Source organism: Ornithorhynchus anatinus, chromosome 1 (assembly GCF_004115215.2).
Source record: "Ornithorhynchus anatinus isolate Pmale09 chromosome 1, mOrnAna1.pri.v4, whole genome shotgun sequence".
NCBI classification, from domain to species: Eukaryota; Metazoa; Chordata; class Mammalia; order Monotremata; family Ornithorhynchidae; genus Ornithorhynchus; species Ornithorhynchus anatinus.
In genome coordinates this window covers 24662942-24688201 of record NC_041728.1, presented here as the reverse complement: position 1 = coordinate 24688201, position 25260 = coordinate 24662942, and the positions used below count along the sequence as shown (strand labels likewise).

At 42.8% G+C, this 25260-nt stretch overlaps 1 protein-coding gene across 2 annotated transcripts in view; it reads right to left on the bottom strand.

Moving 5' to 3' along the window:
- Positions 1 to 25260, bottom strand: part of SV2C (synaptic vesicle glycoprotein 2C) — a 115535-nt gene that overhangs the window by 72334 nt on the left and 17941 nt on the right. For both annotated transcript variants that reach the window (XM_029066913.2, XM_001512640.4), the window contains one exon: positions 17202 to 17912. In XM_029066913.2, coding sequence (XP_028922746.1) covers positions 17202 to 17781 — 580 coding nt within the window. In that variant the 5' untranslated portion in view covers positions 17782 to 17912. The remainder of the gene's footprint in view (positions 1 to 17201; positions 17913 to 25260) is intronic.

The following is a 25260-nucleotide window of genomic DNA, read 5'->3' as shown; positions in this document are numbered from 1 at the left end:
CTCATATTCTCTCTCTCTCTTCCTTCCTCCCTCCCACCTCACCAAAATGGCAAGGAGCCCGATCAGATGAACAATCATATTTTCAAGGACACAGTGTGAAAATGTGCAAAATATCCTCAGTGTAACACTTTCCATTCTTATATATGTCAGAAAAAATGACAAAGACTTTATTGTTATTTCCATGGTTGATTAAGGAGCAGCAGAACAGTCCAATTGGCATAATTATGAACAAAAGTCTGGAAGAAAAGTACTGTTTTGGTTCTGGTTTTGTGACCAGAAAAGAGACTTAAAGGAATTTGCTAATCCTCTCAACACTAAAAAAACCTTTAGTTAAGAGGCACAGGAGCAAGAAAACAAACTGTGGTTCCAGTCACATCACATCTTGGGGCATGGAAAAGGAACAGAAACACTTGTAAAAATGATAGAGAGCAGATTCAGAGTAAATCATTGTAGTCTCAGCCCAAACTGATAATCCTAAGAACTGATAGAGGAGCTCAACTTTGAAAGACAGGGATATAAACTCAAAAATGAGCCACAGATAAAGTGCACCCATTTTGGATGAGGGAAGGAATTAATGGCCACACAACGTTTCCATAGTGAAAATCCTGCTCAGGACTTTAAGAACCCCAGTGGCACAGACCATAATAAGACCCAGCCTAGACGAAAGTGGAGGCAGGTAAGTCGATGAGATGATTTGACAGCTTCGTGCTGAGCCTCAAATATGAGTTTTCCTTACCAGAAAAAAAGCAGGTCCCATATTTTGCCAATAAGACCAGGAGAAGGAATATATTTTAGGCTCTCTCTCAGTCTAATCTATAATGGCTAGAGAAGATCACACTAATTCAATCCAACAGTTTTGCCCTTTGACACAATCTGTCATTAGACTGACCCCAAGTAAAGGACTCCTGCCACCTAAGCTGACAAGGGGAAATAGAATCAATCAATGGTATTTATTGAGTGCTTATTATGTGCAGTGCACTGTACTAAGGGCTTGAGAGAGTATAATAGCAGAATTAGAGGACACGTTCCCTGCCCATTACAAGCTTACAGCCTAGAGGGGGAGAAGAAATACTGGAAGGTGCTCTAAAATTTAAGACATATCCTTTAGTGCTGAGGAGGATTTTGTTGTCAATATATTATTTTGAATTGTTATTAATAATTCTGAATTGGGAGTGTGACTGGCCTGTCACCCTCCCCCCTCCCTCGATGGCATCTGCCACCAGTCACAACCCCAAGGGACAAGACCACATCGAATGCCATCACCTCATCAGTCACTATGCCATCCCTCCAGCTCTGCTGATTCTGTTACCACTAACAGACTTGGCTAAAGGGAAACTTGTTTCATTTGGAAACCATTTCCAAAGGGACCACATGCCAGAACTAGAATCTACAGTACATCCTCTTAATTAAAGCATCCCACTAGCCCCGCATGTCAGGGCACATCATCCTGGCACAGTCCCCTTTTCGACTGTAAGCTCCTTGTGGGCAGAGAACATGTCTACCAACACTATTGTGTTGGACTATTGTGTTGAGACCCAGCAAGCTCTCTCAATAAATTCCACTGACGAATAATCCACTGACTGATGGTCGCATTTGCAGTGAAGGCTTGTTCCTTTTACATCCTAAGAAACTTCCTTTGTAAACCTCACAATCCGCTCCTTTTAGTTCCCAGTTTATCTGAGAAACCTGCATGACAAGGAGGTTCCCCTTGTTTTTTTGAGGATGGCATGCATGAACCCTTGAGGGGAAGTTTTTCCCTTTTGGAGATGCAGACAGTCCTGGTTCCTCCTTCTTTTGTTGATGGTATGTGGGAACCCATGAAAAGAAATTTCTCCCTTTGGGGGTGGTGCAAAGAGTCAGTTTCTGAAGGCTCTTTCTGGGCACGCACAGTTCCAGAGGTGATCAATGCAGGTTCAGTGTACAGTCTTGCTGCAATTTCTTATTCTGCAGCTGGCATGCCATGAGCTCACTGCACCACTGGTAACATGGCCAAGTGGAAAAAGCATGGGGCTGGAGATTCGGGTTCTAGTTCCAGCTTGACCACTGGCCTGCTGTATGGTCCTTAGTCAAATCAGTCAGTCATTCATATTTATTGAGTGCTTGCTATGTGCAGAGCACTGTACTAAGCTATAGCAAAATAACAGACACATTCCCTGCCCACAACGAGCTTACAGTCTAAAGGAAGATATAGACATTAATAGAAATAAATTACAGTCACCTCTTATCTATAAGATCTCTGTTCTTTCTGTCTCTTGGATTGTAAGCCCCATATGGGCAGGGACTGTGATTGATCTGATTATATTTCATGGACCCCGGCATTTAGCAAAGTGCTGGCTCACTGTAAACACTTAATGAATACCTCGATTAAATCAAAGCTCTACGGTCCCAATTTCTGTTGGTTTAGAGAGACTGAGAAGGATCAACTTTTCTAGAGTAGTTCCAGATACCACTCATTCAGTGGGGTGAACCCTTGCTGGCTGCTGCCCATTCAAACTGGTGGGAGGGTCTGGGGGTGCATCAGTTCTCTCATTTGCACTTTAAGATCACTGTCCCTGCTAAGAGACTGACCCAGTCCAAGTGGTGGAGATTACTAAGAGAATCTTATTCTTTAAGAGCCATCCCCAAACGCTTCTGATATTTATCATCCATCAGTCTCCAAGTTTACGGCTTCATTATTTATGCGGTTTCTTGCCTGACTCTCAGCCTTTCTCCCATTCTCGTCCCAACCCCCTGATCATTGCCCAGTTTCCCCAAATAAGCCACGCCAACTAACAATCAATAAATGGTTGAATGCTTACTGTGAGCAGAGCACTGTATTATTCATTCAATCATATTTATTGAGCGCTTACTGTGTGCAGAACACTGTACTAAGTGCTTGGAAAGTACAAATTGGCAACAGTTAGAGACAATCCCTACCCAACAACGGGCTAGGTATGGAGAGCTATAGATACGATCACTTACCAGTGTAACTTCTCCCACAAAATCCTACTAGCAACCCTGACTCCAATTCCTCTAGGGTCTATGGAGACTCCCTACTAATGATTTTTTTTGTGTGTGTGGCAGTTATCAAGTGCTTACTATATGCCAGGCATTGTACTAAGCACTGGGGTAGATATTAGCTAATCAGGTCTGACAGCCCATGTCCCACATGGGTCTCAAATATTAATCCCCATTATATAGATGGGATAACTTAAGCACAGAGAAGTTAAGTGACTTGTCCAAAATCACACAGCAGACAAGTGGTGGAGCTGGAATTAGAACTTAGGTCCTTCTCACTTCCAGGTCTATGCTCTACCCACTAAGCCATGCTGCATCTCAGCCACTGGAGTGCTTTTCAGAACCCCATGGGACAATTTAGCATATTCATTCACTCAATTGTATTTATTGAGCACTTACTGTGTGCAGAGCACTGTACTAAGCGCTTGGGAGAGTATGATACAACAATAAACTGACACATTCCCTGGCCACACGAGTTTACAGTATAGAGGGGGCAATACTGACACACTCCTGGGGTAGTGATGTTTCCTAGTGGTCTGAAAGGGTTAAAGCTTGTCCTAAACAGCCTTACTGACTCCCAGAGAATAATTTTCACCCCTGAGAGACTGGGAGCCTTGATGATTAGTCGTGTCGATGTAATTGGTTCCTAGTTTGATGAATTTTTTAATGGTATTTGTTAATTGCTTGCTAAGGGTAGATACAAGGTCCTATATCCCACATGAGATTCACAGCCAAGATCCGCCCTTTCCTCTCCACCCAAACGGCTACCTTACTATTACGGGCTCTCGTTATATCCCGGCTAGACTACTGTGTCAGCCTTCTCTCTGACCTCCCTTCCTTCTCTCTCGCCCCGCTCCGGTCTATTCTTCACTCCGCTGCCCGGCTCATCTTCCCACAGAAACGATCTGGGCATGTCACTCCCCTTCTTAAACAACTCCAGTGGTTGCCTATCGACCTCCGCTCCAAACAAAAACTCCTCACTCTAGGCTTCAAGGCTCTCCATCACCTTGCCCCTTCCTACCTCTCCTCCCTTCTCTCTTTCTACCGCCCACCCCGCACGCTCCGCTCCTCTGCCGCCCGCCTCCTCACCGTCCCTCGGTCTCGCCTATCCCGCCGTTGACCCCTGGGTCACGTCCTCCCACGGTCCTGGAACGCCCTCCCTCCTCACCTCTGCCAAACTGATTCTCTTTCCCTCTTCAAAACCTTACTTAAAAATCACCTCCTCCAAGAGGCGTTCCCAGACTGAGCTCCTCTTCCCCCTCTACTCCCTCTGCCATCCCCCCTTTACCTCTCCGCAGCTAAAGCCTCATTTTCCCCTTTTCCCTCTGCTCCTCCACCTCTCCCTTCCCATCCCCACAGCACTGTACTCGTCCGCTCAACTGTATATATTTTCGTTACCCTATTTATTTTGTTAATGAATTGTACATCGCCTTGATTCTATTTAGTTGCCATTGTTTTTACGAGATGTTCTTCCTCTTGACGCTGTTTAGTGCCATTGTTCTCGTCTGTCCGTCTCCCCCGATTAGACTGTAAGCCCGTCAAACGGCAGGGACTGTCTCTATCTGTTGCCGACTTGTTCATCCCAAGCGCTTAGTACAGTGCTCTGCACATAGTAAGCGCTCAATAAATACTATTGAATGAATGAATGAATCTCTATTTTACAGATGAGGCAACTGAGGCACAGAGAAGTGAAGTGACTTGTTGAAAGTCACACAGCAGACAAATGGCAGAGCCGGGATTAGAACCCCAGTCCTTCTGACTTTCAGATCTGTGCTCTATCCACTAGACCATGCCATTTCTATGTAATTGCTACTAAAATTTTCCCCCTTGTATTCAGCCTGTGAGAGGCTTATCTCAACTGAGCTAAACCAGGGGAAGAGCTTGAAACAGTTGACCACTTCTGTACATATCCGTAATTTAGTTATATTAATGTCTGTCTTCCCTCTCTAGGCTGTAAGCTCCTTGTGGGCAGGGAACATGTCTACCAATGCTATTATAATGTACTCTCCCAAGCTCTTAGTACGGTGCTCTGCACACAGTAAACATACAATAAACTAATTGACTGATTGATTGACTGGTTCCTCTGATGCTTCTACAGAATACATCACTCTTCACAATATCTCCTTCAATCCGGAGGGTCCCGGGCATAAGAAAGAAAATCCTAACTGACAAGTACGAGAGCGCATCTCTCCCTCTTAATTCCCAGCTTCTCTTCTCAGTGTAACTAGAGGTCTCTGGGACCAGTGAGGAGCCGGAAGGATCTGGGAGAAGCCTATCCTGCTGACAAATCAGTGGGATTTAGCATTCTGAGAAACCCTGCTTTGAGATACTGGGCATCGGAATGGTTTTAAGTGGTTTAGGGGATTGAACACCACAGAGCATTAATCTTCAAAGTCCCAGGACTCATTCAGGCTGGGTCCACTCTTAGACGTCTCCCCACAAACCTCTCAATTGACTAGGTTGTTGCTGACGCTCCTCCTTATTCCTCCCTAAGATTAGTCGCATTTCCACCACTGTAAAAATTTTTGCCTTTGATCACCCACTGGCTCTGTTGCTAGTTCTGCTTGGAGGTTACATGTAAAATATTTTAGAGGCTGTCTCTAAAACACAGGGGAAATGCTGCTAAGGTGTTTACTGCTGCTGTAATGGGACCAAATGAACTCATTCCAATTAACGCTGATCTACCAAAGGGATTCGTTAAAAATGGGTCTATGATGCAGGCTTGTATTATGGAAAGCAATGGGTAACTTTCCCAAATGACTTTCCAATGGGTGCGTGGCAGCAGGGAGCATTTCACTTTATGACAATGGCCACACAAAACATTTTGCCCTCATTTTGTCCTTAGGGTCCAGCTGTTTGGCCCTGTCTAGCTGGTTCTCCTCACCCTGCTTCACCCACCTACCCCCAGTCCCCTTTGTAAAATGATACATTTTTATACCTTACTTTCCCAAGGTTTTTCAATCAGTAGTATTTAATGAATACCCTACTATGTGCACAGCACTGTACTAAGCGTTTCGAAGAGCACAACAGACTTGGTAGACTCACTTTCACATCAGTTATCTCATTTCATTCTCACAGCATCTCTTTGAAGTAGGGAGGGGCATGTAGGGAGAGGTTCCTCCACTAACAAAGAAGGAACTTGAGGCCTAGAGTCCTCTAGAATCTAAGCTCCTTGTGTGCAGGGAACATGTCTACAAACTCGATTATACTGTACTCCCCCAAGTGCTTAGTGCAGTGCTTGGCACACAGTGAGCACTCACTAAGCACAACTGATTGACTGGAGAAGTTACACTTTTTGCTGAAGGGCACATGCTTGTTGTGGGCAGGGAATGTGTCAGTTTTATGTTACATTGTATTCTCCCAAGTGCTTAGTACAGTACTTTGCACACAGTTAGCGCTCAATAAATATGATTGAATGAATGATGACCATAGCGGTGAATGGCAGAGTTGGACTCTGGCCTCCTGATTCCCAGCTCCATGCTTTTTTCCACTAGACCTGTTGCTTCATAAACACAAAAGAGGGGAAGATATGAAGAAGAATGGGAGTGGCAAATAGGGGAGAGGATCCTGAGCCTGGAACTTTGCTATTGTTTTAAAACCCATCTGAGTGACAGGAGAGGAATCACTTTTAGGTAAGGGTTATCCCTAGGGGGTCTGCAGGTGCCGCGTGTTACCCTGCAAGCATCTCGTTACCACTTCCGGAGACAGATTCTTGGACTGGACACTGGTCCAATCATCTAATGGCTTTGCACATGGTCTTCCTGTTTACCATGAATTGGAACCTATTTCTCCCCAGGGCTGGATGTCACTGTATCTCTGAGTTTCTGGATAGAACTTTTAAAGTGTTCTGAGAAAATATGTTTTAATTTCAGCTAAGTAATTGAGAAGGTATTGAGAAGCAGAATGGCATAGTGACTACAGCCCGGGCCTGGGATTCAGAAGGTCATGGGTTCTAATCTCAGCTCTGCCACTTGTTTGTTATGTGACTGTGGGCAAATCACTTCACTTCTCTGGGCCTCAGTTACTTAATCTGGAAAAAGGAGATTGAGACTATGAGGCCCACATGGGACAGGGACTATGTCCAACTCTATTTGCTTGTATCCAACCCAAAGCTTAGTAGAGTGCCTGGCACAAAGGTAAGCACTTAACAAATACCAATATAATTATTATTAATAATGAGAAAAACAACCAAGAAGGATCACAAATTATACTTTCATGTCCAAGGCCCTAGCACCAAAGAGACCATTCCCAAAATGGAGGATGGCACTGGGCTTGTTGTGGGCAAGGAATGTGTCTGTTTATTGTTATATTATACTCTCCCAAGTACTTAGTACAGTGCTTTGCACACAGTAAGCACTCAACAAATATGACTGAATGAGTGAGTGAATGGGCCATCTGCATCTAGAGTCAGGTTTTAGCTCTGTAACTGTGAACACAGGTGCCAGCTTGGATGGTATTGCACTATGCCACTAAAGAGCTGGCAGAAATCCTAGCCCCAAAGGGAAAGAAATATGTACAAGGGGGTGAGTGAGAGAGAGACAGAGACAGAGACAGAGACAAAGAAGTAGAGGTGGGAGAAGGTCTATGAATCAGCTATTAATTTACCTTGTGATAAAATAATGTCTCGCAAACAAGAAAAGCATTCACTATATGATTATCAACAAGAACAAAGTGCTGTTAGCTAACTTTTTTAAAAAATGGTATCTCCTTTAAGGAAACTTTTAAAATTCTACCATCAGATCAGTCAATTAACCTTCAAGACACTCTGATATCTGTGGATAGCATTAACATTTCTAGAGTGAAAAGGACAGCTGGGCACCAGAAAGAAGAAAACAAATTTATTTGGGCTTTGGAGACTAGTTGTGGCTGCCTGCTGCCAAAGTAATTTTGTATAATGCCAGATGAGCCTCGCTTCAGTCACGGAGGTGTCAATCAATCAGTAGAATTTATTGAGCATTTACTGGACGCAGAGCATCATCATCATCAACAATGGTCTTTATTAAGCACTTACTATAGACAGAGCACTGTACTAAGTGCTTGGGAGAGTACAATACAACAGAGTTGGTAGAATGTTCCTTGCTGTTAAGGAACCTTTAGAACCGAGATCCTCGTAGAGGAATCCATGACCATGCTAGGGTTTTGTGCAGATTCACTTGCATTCTTTTGTCCCTTTCTGTTGTGTTCCTGCTGAGGGCAGTGGGGGCAACAAGACCAGCAGGAGGTTGTTGGGGTCGTCATCTCGGTAGCCACTGTGATCCTCACCACCCACAAAAGTGAAATGTTTTCAGAATTCCTGTTGAGACTGTCCACTATGAGAGAACCCCTATGTGGCCTCAGAGAAACTAACTCCTTAGCATTGGCTTTAAGGCATTTCAATCAGCTCTCCCATTCCTAACTAACCTCAGTCCTCTCCCAGGATAACCCAGTCTCCACACTTTGCTCCCCTAACAGCAACCTACTTACTGTCCCTCAATCTCATCTCTCTCGCCACCTATCCCTCTCACCCTCCCTTGGGCCTGGAACTCCTTTGTCCTTCATATTCGACAAATCGCCACTCTCCCTGAATTCAAATCCCAATCAAAATCATACCTCCTCCAAGATGCCTTTCCTGACTAACCTCTCATTTCCTCATCTTTATTCTCTCTCCCTTCTGTGTCGCCTATGCACTGGTCTGTACTCTTCTAAGCACTCAAACTCAAAACTGTGGTCTTTGTTAAGTGTTTACTATGTGCCAGGCACTGTATTAAACGCAAGGGGGGAGGGGATATTCATTCAATTGTAATTATTGAGTACTTACTGTATGCAGAGCACTGTACTAAGAGCTTAGAAAGTAAAATTCATCAATAGAGAGACAACAAGCAGTTGGGGTTGGACGCAGTCCCTGTCCCACATAGGACTCACAGTCTTAATCTCCATTTTGCAGAAGAGGTAACTGAGGCAAAGTGAAGTTAAGTGACTTGACCAAGGTCACACAGCAGACAAGTGGCGGAGCTGGAATTAGAACCCAGGTCCTTCTGACTCCCAGGCCCCCACCCCCAACCTGATATAACAGTGTATACATCCTTATACTCTGCTACTTCCCCTATCTATAATCCTTTTTATCATCTGTCTTCCCTGACTAGATTGCAAGCTCCTTCAGGACATGGTTCTTTTCTTCTAACTCCTCTAAGCGCTTAGTCCAGTGCTCTGAGCACAGTCAGCACTCAATGCCATTGATTGATTGACTTTTTTTTGTTAGAAAACCACCACAGATGGCACAATCTCAGACCAATTTCCCCTACTTCTGGTTGTTTCACTCCCAACCAGCTTGAGGGTGGGACTTCAAAAGGATGGGGTGAAGTGTGTAACACCTCCCCATTGAATCAACCAACTAATCAGTTGTATTTATTGAGTGCTTAGTATGTGCAGAGAACTGTATTAAGCACTTGGGGAAGTAGAATACACTGGGGTTGGTAAACACAATTGTCACCCTCAAGGATCTTACAGCCTAGTCAGGGAGTCAGACATTAAAATAAATTCCAGATAGGTGCAAAACTACAGAGGGGAGGAGCTATTTGTTTTATTACTACTAGTTACTTCCCATGAACATAACCTGGGTGATTTTATTCCAACCCATGGAATTCAGCTAGGCGTCTGTCAAGCAGAGAAAGGACTTGACTTCTCCCCATTTGTAAACTCAGAGAATTCCTTGCAGTTACCAGGTCACAGAGCATCATCAACCTGGCCATTTGAGTTTAAAAAATGGAATTAGGAAGGAAAAGTAAAGATCTTTTCCTTTATCATGCCTTCCTTTTAGTTAGGGAGACAGTTTTTGCCCCGGGATAGTAAAGCCCCCAAATTTAACTAATTTTTGTTCCTTAAAAGGGCTAAAAAATGGCTTGAGGTAAGGACATCTTGGAAACTAAAAAGCAAAAGGTGCCAAGAACTAGAATCGGGATCCACACTATACTGCTATTACTGATACTGTAGCAGAAAACCCTTTGAGGGTGCATAGGGCACCCCACTTGGGCAGCCACTGATGAATGGCCTTTAAGGATACTGGTCACTTGGGGGGCAGAGGGAGGAGAGCGAGAGGGGAGAGAGTGAAGTGAAACTGAACATGTAACTCAACGTAAAGAAAGACATCTACATCCCATTTTGGAGGGATCCACCCAATTCCACTTTTAGGGGGATCCCTTATCTTCCTTCACCTTTGGTCCGGAGTCTTTGTGCGTCTTTGTGTTCCCCTCCTCTGTGGTCAGGAGTGCCACTCTGAGTCACATGACCCAGCTACAGAAACCAAGGTAAGGGCGGCTGGGAGCTTAAAATGAAAATACAAGATATAAAGGTGCCCAGTGCTGAATCTGTACCAGACGAGGGGCTGACCAGCTGGAACCAGGATAAGTTGACCGCTTACACTCTACTTGCTCTGCTGTGGCTCAGCAAGTCTGATAAACAGTTAGTGGTTCTTTGGCAAAGAGGGTGTTTGTTTGAAACAATCTGGACCGAGGTTTACTAAGAATCAGAGAGAAAAAGGTGAGGATCATAGAGCTGTATATACTCTAAATCCAGTGGAAAAAGAAATATCTTTAGCCTTCTGAATATGACAAAATGTTTGTTCATTCATTTAATCATATTTACTGAGTGCTTACGGTGTGCAGAACACTCTGCTAAGCATTTGGGAGAGGACAATACAACAATAAACAGACAAATTCCCTGCATGGTTGATTGCAACCTTTCAAAAGAATGTTCATGAAACAAGGTAGTTCTAAGAGCTACTGAAAAAATCTGCTCTGAAGAGACTAATATCAGCTACAACTTATATTAGTCTTCATCATAATCATCATGACAGTCAAAGCTGAAGCTTTAAGAAATGGGATCATTCAACCCACTAAGGTTAACAATTTCATGTTCAGTCTCTTCTTGATTACAGATGATAGGAGGGAGACAGTAAATGAATTATGCCTCCGGCCACAGATAATTGACAGAATGTGGAAAATGACATCCAATTCAAAGTAATTAATAAAATTTCCAGTTACACTGAAAATGTGGAAATCAACACCAAAGACAGCACGTCAATGCAGCCGTTACTCCATCTGTTACTTCAGCATTCATGAACTGAGATGTTATACTTATTGTTCCTTCTACTATTTTCTGTTTATACTATTTGTAAATTATCTTCTTATAAGCTCCTTGAGAGGAGAGATCGAGCCTTCTAAATCCATCGTATTCTGTGAAGTGCTCAGTACAGTGCCAGGCACACCGAAAGTGTTCAAATAAATATCACTGAATAAGACAAAAGCACAGGGAAATCTCCAGATCAACGTGTTTCCCATACCAGGACAAAGCAGGCTGCTCTAAATGGATCTCTCGGATGAAAATGTGGGTGAAAGACGTTTCTCACCTCCCGCCCAACCAATGGCTCTGATTAAAAAGGATTTACAAAACGCTTTGAAAATGGAACTAGAACTAGGAAGACAGATAAAGCTTTCAACACTTGAAGTTATTTCCCAGTTAATCTACACACCGGAATTCTTAGATCTATGGAAACCCCAAATCTTTTTTTTTTAGCAACTTTGAACTGCCATTTACAAACCATCAGACCACTTAATAATAACAATAATACTAATAACAAAAATAATGGTGGTATTTAAGTGCTTACTATATGCCAGGCACTCTACTAAGAGTTTGGAGTGGATTTAAGCAAATTGAGTTAGACACAGTCCCTATCCCATATGGGGCTCACAGTCTCAATCCCCATTTTACAGCTGAGGCAACTGATGCACAGAGAAGTAAAGTGACTTGCTTGAGCTCACACAGCAGACAAGTTGCAGAGCCGGAATAAGAACCCAGGTCCTCTGCCTCCCAGACCCGGTTTATTTCCACTAGGCCACGCTGCTTCTCTTCTTTACTTAATGAAGAGCTGCACAATTATCCTCCTGCTTATCCTTCTCAGGCCCCTCCCTGTGTTAAATTAATTTCCTCCTATCTGTAATTTATTTTAGTGTCAGTCTCCTGCTCCAGGTAGTAAGATCCTTGGGGGCAGGGGCCATGCCAACTAATTAAACTGTATTCTTCCAAGGGCACATAGCAGACACACAGTAAATACAGTTGATTGAATGACTGATTGACCTGGGAAAACACCTTTTTCAAGCTCAGCCCTCTGAAATTTTTCCCAGGGAGAAAAAGCAAAGATATTTTGTCACTTCAGTTTATGCGAATCACTCACAATGAACACATTTTTCCTGCTAATGCTATTAACCCAAGAAGTTCACTATCCTGCTTTCTCTCTTTCCAAAACTAGACTGACCTTAATATAAAGATTTAAGACCAATGGAAAACTAATTTATTTGGCATTATGATCTTCAGTAATTTACTGATGGCAGAGAAATTTCAGAATTGTTGCTGAAGTCTCTCTATTACACCAAGTTCAAGACTTTTAGGCTTAAAAACTTGATTATGGCTCCACTGTTCACCTTTCGAAAGTTAAGAAATGCACTGCTGTCCACTTAAATTTCTTCCAGGTTCAAAAGGCAGTCTCTGATGATGTGCTTGCCACTAGAGATTTCGCTAATGGCAACAGGATGTTATGGAAAGAGCCCAGGTCTGAGACTTGGAAACTTGGGTTCTGCTCCCAGCTCTGCCGTTGCCCTCCTGTATGACCTTGGACAAGTCACTTAACCTCTCTACGCCTCAGTGCCGATTTCCCAGAAATTGGAAAGTACAATTTGGCAACAGATAGAGACAATCCCTACCCAAAAACAGGCTCACAGTCTAGAAGGGGGAGACACTAACAAAATAAAACAAATAGACAGGCAAAATGTACTTTCTAAGTGCTTAGTACAGTGCTTTGCACATAGTAAGTGCTCAATAAATACGACGGAATGAATGAATGAATGATCAAACAGGGCAGAGAGCTGCTCACATTAGCTCTTTGGTGTCTGTGTGGAGACGGTGGAGTGAGGGTCAAGGACATCAAGGCTCTAAGAATTCCAGGGCTTAGTAGAGTGCACAATAAGTTGTCAATATATATGATTGATTCCAGGGAAGACACCACCTCCCTCAGCCCTACTACTAACCCATTTGCCAACCTGGGTCCAGCTTCAAGACTAGCCACTCCAAGTACGTTTTCCCCTTCTTTTCCTCTTTGCTGGAGAGATTGTCATCCTGGGTGAAGGCCTGGCAGAGGGCTGCATTGCTAACTTAGGGCCAGAGTCACTTGGTGGATCCCCAATTCCTTGACCATCCTTTCTCTGGAAGCTCCTGGGGAAAACACTTGCAGTATGGCTGGAATGTCATTCAATCAGTGGTGTTTATTGAGTGCTTACTGTATGCAGAGCACTGTAATAAGTGCTTGGGAGAGTACAATACAGCAGAATTAGTAAACTAGTTCCCTGCCCAAAATGAGCTTATAGTCTAGAGTGGGAGACAGCCAACAACCGCCTTCCTGTGGCTCAGAAACAGATGTAAAAACTTCTAATTTTTGAGTCTGGGTGCAAAAGAGATGGTGGGATGCCCTAATGCACCAGGAGAGGTGCAGCTCCCACCCCTTCTGGGGTGACAGAACAGACACTTCCCCTCCTCCACTTTTCCTGCTGTGCTGAGGTTTGCTTCTATAGCAAAGGCCCAGGCCAGGGTCCAAAGATATGAATCAAGGGCTCTCCCTCCTGGATCTGGCTTTGTGTCTGTAGCAGGGAGGCAGGCCACGCCTGGCAGACCAGAGCCTGGTGAGGAAGGCTACAATCCAGAGGAAAGACCATGGGGTAGGGACTCAGGAGATGTGAGTTCTAGACCAACTCTGCCACTGGCCTGCTTGGGCACGTCACTTTAACCGCTCTGGGCCTCTGGGTCCTTATCCATACATTGGAGATAATAGTACCTGCCACTCTCTATCTCACAGGAATGTCATTAGAAAATAATGCCGAAAGCCCCTTGGAAAAAAATTTTTTAAAAAAAGAAACGATCTTCAAATACTAGGTACTCTGACTACAGAACAACATAGAGGATTACCACCGCATAACAATGGGCTAAGTATTCTGAATATTTGCTCCTTCAAAACTGCCAATGAACACATATACCCTGGCGTCTCCACTTTCCTACCATTTCACTCCCACTGCTCTGACTTACTGTGGTAATTATATTACTGGGTCATTATACTATGAAATTAAAATGGCAAAACAATTTAAATGCCTGTCTCAAAAAGACTCAGTTAGGAGGCAATTACTAGTGAAATTACAATGGCAAAAAAAGTGAAATGCCAGTCTGCCAAACTCCGTTAGGAAGCCATTAAAATGCCTCTATCGCAGCCTCTCCCAGCAAAGCGTGACGTTACATATTCCTGGGAACGCAGATTTGTTTAACCAAAGCCAGCTACATTTATGGATGGATGGAAATACTGTGTGCCCCAATTGTTGCACAGTTCTATCTACACTTGTGGACTATCACCGGGGCATGTAATATCACTGGGTTTTGTGGAACCCACTGACAATACAGTCCCTGAGGCTCCGATGCTTTGATGCGACTTGGAGGCAAGACAGTAGTACTGGGTCACCTCAGATTTTCATTCTGGGGGTGGGTAAGACTCTTTAAATATCCAATTTTGAATTCAACACTATTTTAACAGAGATGAAAGATGTTTACATGTAGAGAAAAATCAGAGGTATTCATTTTACTCTTCAAGCCTGGGTATGAGATTGCTAGATAAGTGTTTAAGGACTCTTCGTTCCCCATTCTTATGATGCTCTGCCAAAACATTTCTATTTACATAATTAGGATGAATATTTTCCCAAATTGCTGTGTGATGGAAACTCACTTTATGAGGAAGAAAATATACTTCCATATAGGAATTTGCAAAGCAATTTTCCCTTAGAAAAATTATCACAAGCTTTATGGAAGATAATGATATAGATATACATAAATGGCCATAGTTTGAGGCTCAAGACTGAATAATAATTATAATAATAATGTTGATGGAACTTTTAAGCTTTTACTACGTATTAAGCACTGTTCTAAGGACTAGGGTAGATACAAGTTAATCGGGTTGGACACAGTCCCTGTCCCACATGGGGCTCACACTCTTAACCCCCATTTTACAGATGAGGTAACTGAAGCACAAAGAAGTGAACTGACATACCCGAGGTCACACAGCAGACAAGTGGTGGAGTTGGGGTTAGAACCCAGGTCCTTCTGACTCCCAGGCCCATGCTGCATCTACTAAGCCATGCTACTTCTCCTGTTCTCCAGGCACCTCCTGGATGGGTGCTGGAGGGAGGACAGCATTTCTGCAAGTGCAGTAATTCCTCATCTCTCCCCCACAATCCATTTTCCTCATACCTTCAATCTTTTTTCCCTTTCCTTAACTAGAATACCAATTAGGGAAAATAGAAAGTGATCCAAAATAAATATATACATGAGTTTTTCTTTCTATCCCTTGCTCATCCCATATATTGGCTGTCTTTTCTTAAAGATCCAGTCATTCGACTTAATTATATACACATAAGGGATTACCACCATATACGGAAGGGCACTCGCAAATATTTACTTGATTTTCTGTTACTGCTTGAAACCTTTATTAACCCTGTTGCTATTTCTACAAGCCACTTCATTTATCAACCCATATCTGAAATATAGTTTTGTGGTTACTAGATGAATTTGAATCTCACATGTAAACATCAAACACACAAACATTTTCCACAGGTCATAATGAAGTCTAGGAAACCTACCTGAAAACCTAAATCATTTTAAGACAAGACTCATTTAAGGGGTGTTTTTTTGGTTGGCCGAGATAAACGTCAACAGTAACACGAATTCTCACTGTGCCTTGATCTCATCTATCCCACCATCGACCCCTTGCCCACTTCCTGCCTTTGTCCCAAAACACCCCTCCTCCAATCGGACAATTACTCTCCCCCACTTCAAGGCCATATAGCCTTATTGAAGGCACATCCCCTCCAAGAGACCTTCCTTGACTAAGGCACCTTTTCCTCTTCTCCCACTCCCTTTGGTGTCTCCCTGACTTGATCCCAAACCCACAACATATGCACATATTTATTTACATTAATGTCTTCTCCCCGCCTCTGGATTGTAGGCTCATTGTGGGCAGGGAATGTTTCTATTTATTGTTGTATTGTACTCTCCTAAGCACATAGTACAGTGCTCTCACACAGTAAGCGATCAATAAATATGTTTGAATGAATGAATTCATATGTAGTGTTGAACTGTACTTTAAGTGAGGCAAAGATTTACTTCATTTAGACCTTTTTATAATTATTATGGCATTTGTTAAGCACTTACTGTATGTCAAGCTCTGTTCTAAGAGCTGGGGTAGATACAAGCTAATCAGGTCAGACGCAGTCCCTGTTCCACATGGGCTCACAGGTTCAGTTTTTTCACTAGACTAAAAATCATTAACTGTGTTTAAAGCACAGAGCTCTCTCCTGGAGGGACATTCTGAAGGTATTTCTCAGGAGGCTACTTAAAACCCCCCAGAAAAAATTAAAACCTTGTTTAAAATGAAACTATCAAAAACTCCCATTATAGTTAAAAATCCAAGATCCTATTCAACTTTTAAATTAAATGGAGAAAATGACTGTGGTATTTAAGTTCTTACTATGGGCCAAGTACTGTAGTAAACGATGGGGTAGATATAATATATGCTGGTTGGATACAGTCCCTGTCCCACACAGAGATCATAGGAGAACAGGTATTGAAGACCCATTTTTGCAGACGAGGGAATGGAGACCTGGAGGAATAGGGTCCCACAGCAGGTAAGTAGCAGAGCTGAGATTAAAACCTAGGTCCCCTGACTCCTGGGCCTGTGCTCTTTCCACTAGGCCACACTGATCCTCTACTTCTTACTTATTTCTCTTCATTCTCCATGAATTCAAGGGGCTTCCTGAACATTTCCAGACCTCCCACCCATACTGAATTAACATCAGAACTCAACTAGCCATCCGGAGCCAGAATTCATAGGAGAACAGGGATAACAGGTATTTTGCATTTTGCAGGCGAGGGAACGGAGACCCGGAGGAATAAGGTCACACAGCAGGTAAGTAGCAGAGCTGAGATTAAAACCTAGGTCCTCTGACTCCCGGGCCTGTGCTCTTTCCACTAGGCCACATTGACCCTCTACTTCCTACTTATTTCTATTCATTCTCCATGAATTCATGAGGCTCCCTGAACATTTCCAGACCTCCCACCCATACTGAATTAAAGTCAGAACTCACCTAGCCATCCGGAGCCAGAATTTGGAATGCACATGTCCGTCTCAGCACTTGGCAATACAAAGCCAACAACAAACACCTCCACCCCATCCGCCATGAGAGCCATCCCGAGGACAAAGAACAAGGCCCACTGGAAGCGACCATGGCCACATTCTTGGATGATCAACTCATACTGCTGGGCTAACTCCTCCTCATCCGCTTTTCTTTCTGTCTCCAGGTCCCGCCGGTCCTTGAACTCATCTCGCCCGGGCTGTCCTATGGCCACGAGGCCATCCTTCCCCTGGTTCAGGTTGGGAATACCTTGATACTCCCCCTCATAGATCTCATCGTCTTCATCATGCCCCTCGGTGGCTTCACTCGAGCCCTCGTCATCATTGGCCTCTCGATCATAGGCTTCTCCTTGGACATAGTAGTCATCGTCATCGTCTTCGTCCTGGAAGCGGTTGTAGGACCTCTGGGTGTACCCATCCTGGGCTCGGTCTACCGCTTTGTTCACCTTTTTGACCGCCTGCCTTTTGACCTCCTTGGCGATGTCTTTAGCTCCTTTCACTAATGAAGTCCTGTCTTTATAGGGATCTTCCATCTTGGATTAACGTTTGGTGGATGGTCAAATGCCAGTTGGCGTCTGGGTCTGGGCGGAATGTGATCTGACTCGGGCTCAAGATTAGTTATAAAATCTTCAGTACATAGTCCACCTTCAAGTCAGAGAGGGAACTGCAAGAAAAGGAAATCAAGGGGGAAAAAAAGCCAACGTATTATTTAATTTAGTACAGCAATTCTCTGTTTTATCTCTCTTCTTCAAATTCTCTTTTATGATGAGACTATTGAAGTGTCATCTACAGGCTCTCTCCCTTCAAGATAACCAGACTACTTTACCTTAGCCTAAGGACTTCAGACCCCCAGACTGATGAACAGAGTGAATAATTTCAATTTGAGTTTAAATAAAGACTACCTATTAAGCATAGATAATAGCATCACCAGGGTATCAGTGCAGGGTGTGTTTTTTGCTGAATAGGATATGAAAGATAACATTTTGAAAATTACTTAATTCTACTTTTACATCTATTATCAACACATATTTACAATATTCTTTGATCATGCAATGATTTGTTTTCAGCTTTGTAATACAGTTATAAAGTTTTGGTGAAAATTTGTCCATCTTGGGAATGTCTTAATGTGTTCTACACTATGACTTTCATTACTACACTTTCATTTAACCCTCCTTCACTTACCATCCTAATCTCTAGTATCCAATTAAAAGCACTTAATTGGAGTCCCTGTAGCAACCCCTGAGTATTAGAGGGATCATGTGAATGGAGAGAGAATGTTGTGTTGTTGCTGTTTAAATCCCCTATGCAGATTAAATAACCTGCAGAAGGGATTGAACTGTGCTAGGAAATGCAAGAAAAACACAGTTCGAAGCAAACAAAGGGACTGGAATTTTTTACTTTAATAACCTAAATGGCAAGGCACGAGGTGCCGGGAGGCTCTGGGGGCCAAGTCCGGAGAGGCTGTAGGGTCCAAGCTGCTGGTTCCAGAAGTGCCAGGCTGAATCCTGGCCTAAGATACCACAGATGAAACCCTGGATATGATGCCCAGAGCCAACTATTCTAAACGTGAAGAGGTCATCTGGGGAAGAAATCTCGGTATCCATAACCAAATCCCTGAGCCAACTATTTCTGACAGTGATCAAAACCATAAAATGAAAAATACAGTAGTTACTTCCTACTTTTTCCAGTTCACACCCAAAGCAAAATGTTCTCTTTAACTTAGTCCGGAAACCCACAAGTAAATCAGGATGATGCAAATGATTTTTTAAAAATTTTGATAAAAATCATGTTTCCTTATATTTACATGGACAAATGAGATGATACACTATTATTATTGTTGAGCATCTACTGGGCATCCACAGTGTATACAATATAAAGCAACATAATCCTCTTCCTGAAGGATTTACAACAGACTCTGTGAGAAGACCCGAATCCTCTCCTTAAATAACTGGAACTCAAATGCATGCATTTATGCAAAATATTATGCCAAGTGCAAGCTTTAAAATATAATTTATAATGCAATTTAAGCACTGGTCACATCCTGAGACAAAAAGCGCACTATAAAAATCATTATGAAAGAAACAAAGAGAAATGATTGTAAAAGCAAAAATTAAATAAACCACAGTATTTCATTTTTAACGTGAAAGGCAATGTGCTTTTAGGCACTAAAAGCCTTTTTCTTTGGATTTTCCTAATAAATCTTAAATACATTCACTGCATTTAGCTACTTTTCCCCTCCAACCACAAATCATCTTGTGTAGGATTAAACACTCTGAGGAAGGGTTTCGCTGCTGGTCTCATAATTCTTACCCACAAAATGAGTGCTCAGCACACCCGCATCATTTTAATGTAACACTGTTTTATGCCCAGAAAATCCGTTTTTAACTCCACAAATCAATTCAAATCAATCAGTGGTCTACATTGAAGGCTTACTGTGTGCAGGGCACAGTTCTAAGTGTTTGGGAGAGTACAATAGAGTCAGTAGACACATTCCCACATCTACTGGTGGTAAAGGTCTATTTGTTGGGGAATCAGTGTGGCCTGGGGAAGCAGAATGACCTAGTGGAAAGAACATGGACCTGGGAGTCTGATGACCTGTGTTCTAATCCTGGCTCTGCCAGTTGTTTGCTGTGTGACCTTGGGCAAGTCACTTAACTTCCCTGTGCCTCAGTTTCCTCAACTGTAAAATGGGAACTACATATCTGTTCTCCCTCCTTCTTAGACTGTGAGCCACATGTGGCTCAGGTCTCTGAACTAACTTGTATCTACTCAGAACAGTGTTTGACATAGTAAGCATTTAATAAATACCAGAAAAAAAGCCTATTGGCAATTTAATTTTAAAATCCTGATATTATATGATGCAGTAATGATCATGATGATATACATTCCATTATGGAAATAAAACAATTTATCCAGGACTGGTTCTTTTCCCAGATCGGGCATTAACTCAAAATTATTTTGAAGAAGCTAGAGTGGGAGAGAAGGTGTGCGGGCAATATACCAGTACTCTTTTCAACAGCAGTAAACCTTCCATCTAAGAGGTTTAAAACAGATTGTAAGCTCCTTGAAGGAAGGGAACAAGCCTTGTTTTGCTAGTATACTTTCCCAACCATTTATTCCGGGGACCTATTGAACCAGAAATCAGTCCCTAGTAGATTACGCTCTAATAAAACTCTACTAAAATACTTCAAAAGAAGCCAAGATGCTATCTCTTTTCCAAACTGAACCCTAAACATGCCTTCTTTTCCCCAGTAACCATGCTTATGAAGCTTTAACCCCACTATACTCTGTAATTAGCTGAGGGAAATGGAAAAGATGCACTAGTAGTTGGGGTCCATTTCCATGTCAGTACAACATTTCTTCCTCAATGCCCCGAGTGGTTTTTTTTCCCAGACAGGTTTAAATTTAGATTACCCACCACACATCAGCATATTACAATTAGGCCTCTATGCAGTTTCACAGATCCTAATAATCTGCCTATAATTATGAGAATCAAAAGATTTATTAACTCTAATTACATAAGGATAAAGCTTCAGCAATTACATAAAAATAATAACTCCAAACAAAAAAGCAGAGACCAGCAGTGTGGTAGCTAACTGCACTGGGGTACTGCATGGAGACTTCAAAAAACCTGACTAGCAGGTGTGAGCATGCTGAATTATTCAAGTTTTTTACAAGAATGTGGAGGGGGGATTTCACCATGGATTTTACAGGTCAGGGAGAAGGCAAATATTTAGACTTTCTCCTCCCGCTTCTCGGGGGAGTGGAATGAAACATGCATTTTTGTTTTTGTAAAAGCTCTGAAGAACATGGTTTCTTTGCAAAGTAATGCTAGAGAAGCTTTATTTGAGTGTGGCATTACTGAGCCGCATTTATGAGTTCCTTGAGGTCAGAGATCATGCCTACTAACTCTAAGGTTCTTTCCCAAGTGCTTAGTGCAGGGCACTGCACACCAGAGGTAAGCCGAGAGCAGTGGTAGGGTCAGGGTGCCAAGTGGCTTCTCACTACAAATCCATCAATAATATTTAGTCGAGTACCTACTGCACGCTCTGCTGACAGCGCTGTGCTAAAAGTTTCAGGACAGTACAATACAACAGGGTTGAAAGACATATTCCCTGCCCATAATGAGCTTAGAGTCTAGGTATGCAGTTTAGATACTGCAGTACAGCACAGTACAGTTTAGATACTTTAGAAAGTATCTAAAGTTTGAGGGCTGAGAATTTCTTAAGAATGGCAGGTACAAAGAAGATCAGACGACTGAAGAGAATAGCCATGTCAGAATAATGTCAAAGTGCTGACAGTATGGGTGGTGATATCTAGAATCTATTGCAATTAAGGAACTTGTAAACGTTATGTTGATACCTGCCTCAGAAAGCCTAGCTGGGGATTAAGACTGTGAGCCTCAAGTGGGACAACCTGACTACCCTGTATCTACCCCAGCACTTAGAACAGTGCTCGGCACATAGTAAGCGCTTAACAAATAGCAACCTTATTATTATTATCCTTGTTTAGTATTCTGGTTTCATAGGCTTTTGGTTCTAAGATCCATCCAGTGGACAGAGTAAAGTAGATTCACATCTACTGACCCAAATGCTCCTTCTGGCATCAGGTGATGTTTTTGTCCAAGAATTCAAACATAAGTGAGCATAATCTACACCGTAAATTCCTTATGGGCAGGGAACTTGTCTAACAACTCTGTTGTAGTATACCCTTCCAAGTGCTTAGTACAGTGCTCTGCACCCAGTAAGCATGCAATAAAAACCACTGATTGATTTGGGTTTGCAACTCCGTGAGATTGACATAATTGCACTACAAGAAGAATGTAGTGTGCAAATCTATGCAAAACTGACGGAGGCCTGCTATTTCCTACATCAAGAGGTTTGAACAACTTCTTTACTGTTTCTACAGCCATGTAGCAAAATGTCTAGTGTATTTTTGATGCCAGCCCCTGTAGCTTATAAGTGCAGGTAGGCTTTAGTTATCGACTGCATTATGAGCACTTCAAGTCTGCTATCTGTAGAACTACAACTCCAGCATGTCTTTGGATCAAGCTGTCTTTTAATTGTGCTACTCTATGGTTAGATTTTCATGTTTCCATCCAGCTGTACAAATCCACTCAAAACTGACTGTGACAGTGGAAAGTCCACTCAAAAGCAAGGTTTTGATGCAAGTTGGGATCAATTGCAATGCTTTGTCTGAAGCATTATACTTGTCCCGGCCTGCTGAGCTTTGTGGGGAGGCTGAAAGATGTTAAAATGTGGTCAGTAACTGAAGAAATTAGTTCTGCAGTTTACATGATCTAGGAAGCTGAAGTAATAGCTGATGCTCTTGTCCCACGAAGGCTTAGTCACCACTGTATGGAATTGACTCTCAAATTGTGTTTTTTACAATGTAGTAAAGCAGTGTGGCCAAGTGGAAAGACCACAGAACCAGGAGTTAAAAGGTGTGGTTCTAATCCCAGCTCTGCCACCTGTCTGCTGTATGACCAGTGGTCACTGAGGTGCAATCAGAAAAGTTAGCAGATCTTTAAAAGGGTCCCAATAATAGACAGTCTTGACAGGATAATCGAACAGTAACAGAGACGAGACCCAAGCCTATAATTGCCTTCCCCAGATTGGGTTTCCTGCATGTGTAGCCTCTTGTAGTCTTCATCAGCAGGAATCAGGACCCCTGTACTTGAAAAGTTTTTTTTGTTTTGTTTTTTAATGGCATTTGCTAAGTGCTTATTGAGCACCAGGCTCTGTACTAAGCACTGGGGTAGATACAAGATCACCAGGTTGGACACAGTCCCTCTTCCATGTGGGACTTACAGTCTTAACCCTCATTTTACAGATGAGGTAACTGAGGCACAGAGAAGTGAAGTGACTTGCCTAAGGTCACACAGCAGATAAGTGACGGAGCCACAGTTGGAACCCAGGTCCTTCTGACCCCCAGGCCCATGTGCTATCCACTAGGCCATGGCTCTTCAAAACCTGAAAATGGAAGTTACTGTCTTAACACATTTTTGAACCTCCTCCCTTGGCAAACATTTCATCTTCAAGGATTTCCAATTGGGAAAGCTGTGAAAACGGCTGCCTTTGTTGACTTCAGCGCATTGATTGCTGCACACATGGTACTCCCTCAGCCCTGGTAGCCAAACAAATGCTTCCCAATCATTATTTATTTTTTCAGTTTGGGCCTGGGGCTTGCTGCCCTGGGCTGTGGCAACCCAGAGACTTCAGCAAACCTATCAAAGGGGCTGAGAGACTGAACTAGAGGCCTAGGTGTTCTATAACTTCACAAAATACACTGTTCTGGATATAATTATAAAGCTAAAATTACAGTGTCAATGTTCTCCCCAATATAATTTCCACAGACTCTTCCTACCTTCAAAGCCCTACTAAAATCATACCTCTTTCTAGATGCCTTCCCTGACTAAGCCCCCTCTTCCCTATCTACGCCTCTCCCTCACTGTACCTCGATTTCCTCTATCTCGCGGCTCAAACCTTGCCCCCATCCTCCCTCTAGCCTGCAACTCCCTACCGCTTCGTATCCGAAAACCCACGCTCTCCCTGTCTCCAAAGCCCTACTAAAATCAACAAGAGGCCTTCCCTGACTAAGCCTCTTCAATTCCTCTATGCACCCTCTCTTCTCCATCATCTATTCATTTGGGTCTATTCCTCTTAGCCACTTTGATAGTCACCTCTCCCCCACCATCACAGCTCTTATGTACAAACCAATCTGTAATTTCTTTTAATGTCTGTCTCCCCCTCTAGACCGTAAGTTCCATGTGGGCAGTGAACGTTTCTACCACCTCTGTTACAGTGTATTCTCCCAAGTGTTTAGTACAGTGCTCTGCACACAATAAACATTCAATACCACTGATTGATCCACTGAATTTGAATGAATCTCTCACACAAGACAAAACAGGTTTAGAGGGGAGGGACGACCCGTTAGGGAGTCTTCAGATGAATCCCTGAAACCATGAGAGTTATTTCTATAACAAACTGAATAATCTACACCTACCTTCCCACTCCCACTCATTCCTCTGTAACCTCCAAACCAAAACCCCTCGCACCTCCATTGCAACAGCAGCACTTAGAGAAGCAGCAAGGCTTAGTAGAAAGAGCAGGGGTCTGGGAGTCAGAATGACCTAGGTTCTAATCTGCACTCTGCCACTTGTAGGCCGGATGACCTTGGACAAGTCATTTCACTTCTCTGTGCCTTCCTTTACTTCATCTGTAAAATGGGGATTAAGACCGTGAACCCCATGTGCGAAATGGATTGCGTCCAACCCGATAACCTAGCCCAGCTTTTAGTGCAGTGCCTGGCACATAATAAGCGCTTAAATAGCACAATTATTATTATTATTCTCACACATTAGAAAGAAAAGATATGATGCTTGCCCTCTTGAACACTAAAATCCAATGACCGCTCCTTACAATTTCACATCTGATACTATATCTCTGGTATTTCCAGCACTTAGTTACAGTGCTTGGTAAGCCCTTAAATACCACAATTATTATTAACTTGAAGCTGAGTAAAGGATAGGAGAGAATCCAAATTTTAGTACCCCATCTTTTCCTAGTCTTTAATCTGCTTTATGGCACTGTGTAAATTTGTGGTGCAGTGTTTTACACCTTGTAATTCAGCTTTGTACGTAAAATTTTTGTGTACACTACACTGGTGTGCTGAACATGGGTTATCGAGTAAGTGTTCAAAGGCAACCATCATTCTTATGAAGCATCATTCAGCCCACATCTTTGCACTCCTCAAAATCTGATAATGGCTTCCAATTTCTCTCTGAATCAAAGCAAAAACTCTTCAAAATGGCTTTAAGACTCTTTGCCAACTACTCCCCAGCTCACCTTCTTTGCTCTTCACACGTTAACCTACCTATCTCGCTCCTAACCATTTTGCCCCTCTTTCTTTGCTCACCCTGTTCCCTCCCCAAGATCATAACATGACAGCTCTCAGTATTCAAAGCCCTTCTAAAATCCCACCTCCTCTGAAATGCCTTTTCCATTTCCCCA